The 10236-nt window shown below is 46.5% G+C and overlaps 1 protein-coding gene across 2 annotated transcripts in view; it reads right to left on the bottom strand.

Annotated features, from left to right (window-relative positions):
• Positions 1-10236, bottom strand: part of Sdk1 (sidekick cell adhesion molecule 1) — a 986062-nt gene that overhangs the window by 88846 nt on the left and 886980 nt on the right. For both annotated transcript variants that reach the window (XM_023713416.1, XM_023713415.1), the window contains exon 28: positions 9305-9403. In XM_023713416.1, coding sequence (XP_023569184.1) covers positions 9305-9403 — 99 coding nt within the window. The remainder of the gene's footprint in view (positions 1-9304; positions 9404-10236) is intronic.

The raw sequence follows: 10236 nt of genomic DNA on the forward strand, positions 1-10236 counted from the left end.
TCTTCACCCTGTGCAGGCTCAAAACTGCAAAGTCTATGAAAGACTTTGCTTTGAGGAGAAAGCTGCAGAGCATCATGTTCCAGAATGGCGGTAGCATAAACAAATTTGTTCCTCAGAATTGCATTCAGAGTTCCCGGTGATCCAGATACCTGACCCCTACATCCAAGAGAGAAGAAAACCTGGCTACTGTTCCAGCAGGCATCAGACCTTGGCATCATCCACGTGGCACTGGTTTTAGATGCATTCAGAATACAAGGGCTATGGGGGTTAAAAAGGCTTCCATCTCAAATTCAGAAGGCCTGGGAGGCCAGGCAGTGTGCCCCTGAGAGGGCAGTGTGTGAAGCTATGAGTGAGAAGCCAAAGACCCCAGAAGTTTGGAAAAGCCAGAAATACGGATTGTCGAAGGAAAGCTGCAAGGATGATGTGGGCTTAAGAGAGAAGCAGTAGGAGCTACAAGCACCAGAAGTGTCCTAGGGGTGGAGTCATCCAAGCCCTCAGGAGTTCATGATTTGTCACAGATTGTCTCAGATGCTAGATATGGAACTACAGGACTTAATGTTTGCCCTGCTGGAGTTTGGACTTGCTTTGGTCCTGTTCCTTTGTATTCCCATTTGTAACTTTTGGAATGAAAATGTTTATTTTGTGCCACTGAATGCTGGAACTTTTCATTTGTATAGGGGCTTGAAACTAAGAGTTTGCCTTGCATCTCAGAGGAGACTTGGGACTCAGACTTTTCAGCAATGCTGAAACTGTTAAGAGCTTGGCAACTCTTAGAGATGGACCAACTGCTTTTTGCATAGAGGGATTTGCATCAGTCTTTGGGGGGCCAAGAACAAAATGTTAGGGTTCTAATGTAACACAATGTTGATAGACTTAATACTGGTTTTCAAGGATTGGTAAGCCTGTGTTATAATGTTTATATCGTGAAATGATAGAATAAGCATGTCTTTGTTTCTGGAAATGAGTTTAAAGAAATGTGTCTGGGTGCCAAGTTGACAAGGGTGGATTGTCATGGTTGATACATTATGCCAACTTGAGAAGTTCAGAAGGTTAAATTGAGCAACTCCGTAGGGAGCCAAGGTCCTTCCTAAACATCCTCATCCTGTGCAAGAGGAAGGCACAGGAGGTGGTGTGAGTGCTGTACACACCCCTCTCGCTCCCCAGATCATAGCAAACAGAAAAGTAAGGAAGACAGTGCTCCTGGGGAAGAAGGGACTCAGGGCCAACTGACATGCTGGATGTCTTACTTGCGTGGGCATGAGGCACTTTTGCTGAGCTGGTCAGCAGTCAGCACTGAACCGGCTCACATGTGAGAGCGTCCAACTTTCCTGTCCAGAGCAGTTGGCTGTTCTGCTGCACATGGTGCTTTCCAATGCACTCCAAGACAGCCCAGGCTGGATGGGACAGGGATCTCTGAGGCCATTCTAAAGTTCTCTCTGTGCTTCAGCCCCTTCCCTTGCCATACATAGTCTTGTCTTTTTAATATCATATGAAACCTGTAATCCTGGTACTTTGAGGTTCTGAAGCATCAGGATTACAAATTAGGATTAGGATCATAAATTAGCAATTTGGTAAGAACCTGCTTCAAAAAATAAAAGGACTGGGGGATACAGTCCAGTATAAAGATCTTGGGTTCAACCCCTATACCCACACCCTAAATATCATAAATATTATTTATTTCCTTATTATAAAAGTTATCTTTACAAAAGTAGAAAACAAAATAGCATGAGCTACATATGACTATATGGTATGCTCTGAGACAGGGTGGGAGGTTTATCTGGGAGTGACCTCAGGAGAGGAAAGAGGAAGTGAGCTGCACAGGGAAGAAGCATACAGTGTGAGCCTGAGCCCTGGCCACCTGAGGCTGGGCACCCCGCACCGGAGATGGGAGCCTCATCTCAGGGAGACAGCCACAGTGTTTATCCACTGGCTTCCAGCAGCGCTGGCTCAGAACTACTCAGGGAAGGGGTGGACTTCCTTAAACATCTGGCCCAGTTCAGAGCCCAGAGTCTGGGGGTGGCCCCTCAGGGCTGGCGGTGATGAATGCTGGGGGGCAGGGTATGTGTACCTACAGTAGGGCCACTTTCCCACTCACAGATTACCACTACAATCTCAGAAGGTTTTGCTAATCATTTTTATGTGTACCTGAATTATTATTATTACTTTTTTGTCTTTTTGAGACAGGGTACAGGTCTCTACGCTGTTCAGGTTGGCCTTGAGCTCACTTATAGCCCAGGCTGGTCTCAACTTGCAATGATCCTCCTGCCTCAGCCTTCCAAGTTCTAAAATCACAGGCATGTGCCACCACTCCCAGCTCTGAATTGTAAACAAAATAGAATTTTCTTTCCAAACATGAGGTTTTTATTATATTTTGTACAATATATCAAATTTATGTTTTCCCTTCAGAAACGCGAGTTTTAACAACTGCTTAGTACAGCCAGCTCTCTGTGAGTGAGGGTTCCACATCTTGGCTTCAACCAAGGGACTGGAAAGATTCAGAGAAAAGAACCATGTCTATAGCGCTGCAGTCATTTACAGATGATTTAAAGCACACAGGGGAACGTGTACAGGTTCTATGTAAATATGACACCGTTTTGCTTTAAGGGACTTGCACATCTGCAGATGTTGGTGTCTGCAGGAGTCCAAGCACCTACCTCTGTGGGCACCGAGGGCCTATTACGCTGCACTGTCTGGACCTGCCTCATGTGGCCCTCATACTGCGAGCTCTGTACAGCCACGGTGAAGTCGCAGTACACAGTGTATGTAAACTGCAAGGCACAAAGTCACCTGTTTCTAATTGCAGGAAATCTGGGTTATTATTTTTTATCTCAGATCTAGTTCCCACACTGAGCTACTGGGAGAAAATTCCGCAGTCTCTGGGCTATATATGTACCTTACTATTATTTCTTTTTAAATATAGATACAATCATTTCTAGTCCCTGCACTGTGGTCTGTTGAACAAAAGATTACAATACCTATATCTTACCCTGACACATTTAAAATCTTACTCAACAGACAATAGAAGAGCCTTTTTCGGTACATACTTGGTAAAAGAGGCAGCCGAGTAATAGTTCTTGCATTTTTAGAGAATATAATGATAGATGGTGTTCAGAGATGAGAGCGTTTGTGGGGAAAAGGCTGATTATGTAATTATGGTCACAGCCAGATCAGAAGCATTAGCGTGCTGAATTTCAGTGAGGCAGGATCGGAAGGCTGTGGCTTGTACTAGGGAAGAATGGGAAAGGCGAATCAATAGGAGGAGTCAGCCGAGGCCCTATGTTTAAGGTTATGGGTGAATTATGATAATACAGGCATTCAAAGGAATGAGGCCAAGCATGGGGAGCATCGATCCAAAGTGAAGATTAAAATCACCGAGTGAGAGGCTGACACAGGTTTCTGAATAGACTTAGATATGGAAGGAACACTATGTACCTCCAGACTTGGGTCGAGAAAGGGTGTGTGGCCCTGCTAGCATGAGATGCCTCCCACTCTCCAGTACTGGAGACACAAAGAGGAGACTCGAAGAAGATGCAGCCACAGACTGCAAGCCTATAGGGTTTCAGTTTCTTGAAGTCTGATGATGCCAGAGAGCTGGCATATCCCTTTGGGATTTTGTCCAGACATTAAAGGTGGCTCCAAACCTTCTGGGGATTGTGCTCTTGCCCTACAAAGAACACCAGTCTGACAGTTCCCCTAAACCTCATGCACTCAAAGCTAGGCCACTAGCAGAACACAATGTACCTGACCCACCAACTGCCACTGGAAGACAGTGACATGTTTGCTAACCTGGAGGAGATCAGGGAACCCATAAGCAGCCAAATGGTCCTGGACAGCCATTAAGCTGAGCTGCTTACATTACAGTCATACAGATGCAATGGTGGATCCAAATGAGGACTATGTAGACATGGGTCAGACATGTGGATTGTCTAAGGAATGCTGCAAGGAGGGAACAATGTGGGCTTAAGAGAGAAGCAGCAGGAACTATAACCATCAGAAGTGTCCCGGGGTGGAGTCATCTAAGCCCTTTGGAGCTCAGAATTTGCCACTGATTGTCTCAGATGCTGGACATGAAATTACAGGACTTAATGCTTGCCCTGCTGGATTCTGGACTTGCTTTAGTCCTGTTGTATTCCCATTTGAATGGGAGCTCAGTTGAGCTCCTAATCCTCAACAGAGCTCCCCATACTCTCAGTAGCAAGCTCTAGGTAAGTGTTAGGCCCTCAGAAGCAGGAGGCCTTCTGATATAGTGGAGGTGGAAGCAGAAACCAGAGTGTCTAACTCAGCAGTGTATGAGGGCAGGGCTTGTGGAGCAGCCTGGCAAGTGAGGAGGGATGACCACACTCAGGTGGCTCCGCAGTGCCCCAAAGGAAGGCTCTAAACACTAAAAGCTCTCCATAGTAAAATATTTACGCAAATAAGCAAGTGTTTTTCCCTCCAGGCGCCTGCCAGTGTTTCATGCTGTTAATCTTTTTTGGAAATGCAAGAACATGTTTTGATATAGATTACAAAAGTGCCAGGCACAGAGGTGTTTATACACTCAGAAGACTGTGCTGCCGGGGTGGGAACATTGATTCAAGGCCTCTGGATGTAAAATGAGTCATGCGAAGAGATGGTTTCTTTTCTCCCTTATGAACACCAACCTGAGTCTTTAGAAATTGTTTTCCTGTCTTTCCTGCAGCATATACACTTTGGTGTGCTGGCTGTAGTAACATATTGGTGACAGGCTACCCCAACAACATCTGTTACAGCTAAATGCTATTCCAACAAAACAGGATTAAATGGGATGCTTTCTGCATTACAGGTAGATCCAGCAAAGTTTGATTTAGCATCTGTTTTGCCACAGTTGGGGTACTCAAAGTATTGAAGTACTACATTTTCCTTATATGGAATTTTATGATTTCCAGTGAACCCCCCCCCATGCCCCGCATAGGCTACAAACCAAAACTTGAGCTTCTGCAGCACACATCAGGATGATTTTGTTGGCCAAATTGCCTTTCTACATTTTCTTCTATTGTCAGCAAGAATCCCTGGCTCCAGCAACCAGAGCAATGGAGACTACATCAGCACAACAAACCACTGGGGCACACAAACAAAATACCAGAACTGGACCAAGCCCTGGGCTCAGTGATCCCACCTGGTTCAAAGGGCTCTGGTCTGAGGTGATGCACTGCCATTTACTGAGTGCTGGCTGTGTGGCAGGCATGGTTCTGCATACTGTATGTGCAGCCCACTTAATCTGATGGGAAGCACAAGTGTTATTCCTCTCTGAGGACTCAGGAAACTGAGGCACAGGAATGCCACACAACTTGCATATGTTTACTCAGCAAGTGAACTGAAGACTGAGGTCTGAACCCCAGTGTGGCTGCTGATTCTGAATCCTTACCCACTCTCCCATCAGGCCCATGCATAACGCAGTATGTAAAACCCAGGAGAAACACAAGCAGGTAGCCCCAGATCCATGTCCCACAAACTGCAGAGGACGATGGCTGCTTTTTTTCTTTGCCCTTTAAACAAATCTGCAGTGAAGAGCTCTGGGTATGTGTGCAGGAGTCTTGGGCAGATGGACTAGGAGTGGACACTGACTGGAACAGACAGTGTGGCTGTGACCACCTGCCCCAGATATGTCCACACTGCTCTCCAGAGGCTACACAGGCCATATTCTGACCAGGATGTCTGGGGTCCTGGTCTCCCAAACCCATGGACTATTTGATGTCATTAGACTATTCTGATTAATGTAGGCTGGTGTGTCATTGTTGTCTAAATTTAACTGCAGAGTGCTTTCAGAATCAGAAAAAATGAATGCGAAAGGCACCCTGAAAAGTAAATGATAAATTTTATGTGGAGGACCAATTGGATGACTCTCTCTCTGAAAGAAGAGCAACTGTCTCCATCTTGGCTAAGCCTGGCCCTATTTCCATGTACTGTATGTACAGAGCCGGCTAGGACTTTTCCGTAACCCTTCAGCTGGCTTCAAGCAATGCAAATCAGTTTAGCCATGGTGCTGATATGTAGTCTTTGAAGTAAGGCCACAGGTCAGTGTTGCCCCACCTCATAGCTCCCAAATAACATGTGTGAGCTAGGTAGGAGGGAGAGCCATGCCCCACACTGTCTGTTGGGATCAAGCCTTGTGGTAAGAGGTTATGACTTCCCAGGGCATAAAAGATTACACATTAGAGCTGCAGCCCTGACCCCAAGACATTAGATACTACCTCAAATTGTGTAATGTGGATTACTCTCTGCATATGTTTCTCTCTGCATATCGCAGGGGTGATTTCAGGCCTCCTACCTGGCCCAGCTCACAGCACTCATGTACTTCCTGCCACTCTCACAGTCACTCATCCTCAAGCCACTCCTTTCTTCACAAATTAATAAAACCTGGATTTGGCCCTGGATAGAGGCTTTTGTTCTGGTTAGCCATCATTGCCCTACCTGGCTCCCCACAACTCTATGCCTAATGTCCTTATTCTTGCCATGTGCCACATTAGTAGTGGTAGACTGGAATTAACTTGCTAGAATTCCATTTTTTCCCCCATGGGATTACAAATATAAACTCCCCAGACCACAATGAGGACCAGGAAGGACTCTCAATAATTTTAAAGTAAGCTGAGTTCCATGTAGACTGGGGGACTTGTGCTGTGCTGAGAAGAGCATCATGCGCTCTCTGGGGGGCAGTGGGACAGGCGCCAGCCAGAGAGGCACATGCTGAGCGAGGGGTGTTTGAGTCTGTAGCCCAGAGGACACTCACCCGACAGAGCTCAGGCTGAAAGCCCACCCCCTCAGGGAAGTATGAAGAAGCGGAAGCAGGCGGGGCTTTTTCAGATGAGGGCCCTGCTGTTATAAATGGGAAATTCATTCAGAGATCAATGGCTTATTGGGAGAGTGAGGTCTATCATAAAAGCTACTTCAGTTGCATGTGATGATAAATGCTTGGAATACCAACATGCTAGGAGGCTGAGGCAAAAAGATTACAGATTCAAGCCCAGCCTGGGCAACTGAGTGAGACACTGTCTCAAAACAAAACAAGGCCCATTTGGCACTCTTGCACATGCACCTCAAATTTGATGTCCCATGCTCCCCTGGAATTCCTCAGATTTCCCATGGCAAAAGTCTCTCACCCAATAGTCCCTTCCACTTTGTACCTCCTGGCCCCCAGAGTCAGAGCAAACCTTCATTTTTATAGATCCAGCTTTAATATTGTGTTTAATGTTCCATAATTTCTCTTGAACCAGAAGTCAGAAGCCCTTTGGATCCAGTCTCACTGCCCAAATGGGACTGAGTTCATTTTTATATCTTGTCATTTACTTTTCAGGATGTCTCTAACATTTGTTTTCCTGATTATAGAGCACTCTGAACCTGAGCTCAATAAACCTTGATTTTTCATAAATCACCCAGTCTGTGGTATCAATTAGAGCCACAGGAAGTGGAGCATGAGGACATCTGCCATGTGTGTCCCAGGAGGAGCAGGGTGCTGGAGAAGAGGTCTCTACAGGCAGAACTGGTCCAGGCCAGAGCTGCCCATCTTTCTAGCAAGGGCCTGGGTGGGCGGTTCCAAGTCATGACTGAGCTCAGAACACAGAATCCTCTCATGGCAGTGCAGCTGGATGCACGCCTGCCACACAGCCACAGCTGACCTCGTGGAGCAGCGTGGCTGCAACACATGCATGGAGTTGGCCAGAGAATGAGGAGTGGCTAGGAGGTTCCAAGGGCTGCTTCTTCCCAGAAAATGGCTCTGGGGACTCCAGATCTGGGACAGATCAAAAGTCCACATTCTCCACCTCTAGAGCTGTCTCCCATTTCACCATGGTGTGCTGGGCAATGATTCCTGGATACTCAGATGCTCAAGCCTACTTGTTCAAGAGGGCTGCAAGGTACCATGTTGAGGACTGGTTCCCATGCCTGGCCACTGCTCCCTGAAATGCTCCCTCCAGCAGGGACGTCTATGGCTGCTCACTGTGATTTGGGCAGCAAGAACTCATGAGTATAAAGGTTCTTCAAGTCAGAAATGCCATATTTATGACAAATTCTACCAGGAAGTTCCAAGATTCCCAGAGGAAGGTTACAGGGAAAAGAGGCCACAGCCTTCCTGTGTGGGAGACAGTACGCTTGACCCAACTTAATGAATGTGGACCCAATGTTAATGAAGCAAGTGCTCCATAAACATCTGCCTTTCAGGCCACCTTCTCTTGGCTGCCAAAGTTGTTACCCAGAGACAAACTTGACCTTGTCATTTTGCTGCCCGGAGTTCTCAGATGGCTCCCTACTGTGCTCCATGGCACAGGGCTTCAACCTTTTTTTTTTTTTTTTTTCTAAAATAAAACACATTCTTTAAACCACATCCTAGACTCCAACATGAAAAGCAAGTAAAAATGGTGATTTGTTTGCAAGGTCAGATTTATGATTTTACCAGAAATCATCTAAAACATACACTACCTGAGTGAGGATCTCCAGGGTCCAAATTAGGTAAATGTCACCTAATCTGAGTGCCGACCTAGGTCTGCAGCAGTACTCTGTACCCTTAAGCATCCACTTTAACCTGGCCACCCCTCACTGCAGGTTCTGGCATGGCGCAGCAGCCCAGGCATAGCCTGTGACTGTACACAGGCTCCTCCCTTCCCCCAGGCCTGCAGAAGCCACTTCCCCTCAGGACCCAGCTCAAAAGCAGACTTCTGCCTCAAGATCCTGCCACTGAGACCTTCATCCCATGAACAACTTGTGGGGTGTGCAGTGAGCAGGCTTGTGGCTGTGTCATTGCCTGACGGGCCATGGGCAAGGATGGGAAGGTCTTACTCATTCCTATTTCCCACTATGCATACAATGCCTGACACACACAGTCCTCCATTCACCTTGGTGAAAGGGTAAATAAAAACATTGATGATATTTTAACATATAATATGCTATCTTTCGGGAGGTGGGAAAAATGAAAGCTTTTCATCAATGTTATCAGAGTTGTTTCTCTAAGTAAAAACTTAGGTGTGAATGTGGTCTTGGGCCCAGCAGCTCCTTGACAGGATCAGGTGCAGCACTCATAGCAGGACAGCACTATTCCCAGGAGCTCAGGAACAGAGCCCAGGTCTGTGTCATCTATGAGAAACTGGGCTGCTCCTTCCTAGATGCATGGTGGACACAGGCCCATTACAAAGGTGTTGCAATGAACCATGAACAAATGGAAGAAATCCTGGATTAATAAAATGTAGATTTCATCCCATCCTAGTGCAAAGATCTGCTTTTATCCCCATACTTCCTAGTAGAAGCAGTAGAAGGCATCCAAGTGTGATTTTCTGCTTCTGTCCCTTCTGGTCCTTACCTAGAATCACGCCATTGGGCTCCTCTGGGGGCTGCCACACGATCCGCACTGAGGTGAGCCGCACTTCAGGGAAGACCAGCCTCACTGGGGGGCCTGGGGCTGTGGGAGAACAACAGTAAGGCAAGAGCACACGGGATTTCAAGGTCAGCTGTGCATGGTGTCTACCCTTGTGACACTGTTCATGAGTGAAACATGCCCAAGTATCCAATGAATGACTTTCAGAACCAAGCCACTCTGTGGCTCCCTACTAATTTTGGAAAATCACCTCATTTTGAATTCTGTCCATCTTCTTTCAAGTTCTGTAAGCATTGCTTATCAACTGTGCTAGGAACAGCGAACAGTGAGAGCTCAGATAGGACCCGAAGACACTAGTAAGAGTGTCCATCAAAATGGAAGGAAAGATTCCACCTTATCTGAGCTCAGATTCCTCTACTCGGTTTGATCTCCGCAGAGCAGGTGTTTAACAAGGTGGCCTCCCTTCCACCCTTCTCGGTATGGAGTGTATAACTACTCATGAAACAGCATGTTGGCACTCAGTGCTTTTCCTCTTGTGCATGCCAGCCCTTCCCCTCCTGCTTTGTTCTGGAAAATGAAGACTTGATGTACACAAATACATCTAATAATTCTTTAGGGTAGCTTGGCACACTGATAATTCACACAGCAGCTCTGTGTTGTGCAAGCACTGAATAATAGGGTCGTAGCCCTTGTGAAATGTATTTGCTTAAGCACACAGACCAGGTGGTATGTGGCAGTGTGAGACCTTTCCTTGGACTCTAATCATGGGCTGGTTCCTCAGTGAGAGGCAGAGGGCACAGAGCAGCGATACAGAAACTGTGTGGTGTGTGCAGCAGCCATTCAGCAGCTGGATTCTGCCTCTGGGTATTAAGCTGCGAACAGTATTTTATTCTTTTTTTTTTTTTTTTTTTTTTTTT

This window comes from Octodon degus, unplaced genomic scaffold, assembly GCF_000260255.1.
Source record: "Octodon degus isolate 3935 unplaced genomic scaffold, OctDeg1.0 scaffold00031, whole genome shotgun sequence".
NCBI classification, from domain to species: domain Eukaryota; kingdom Metazoa; phylum Chordata; class Mammalia; order Rodentia; family Octodontidae; genus Octodon; species Octodon degus.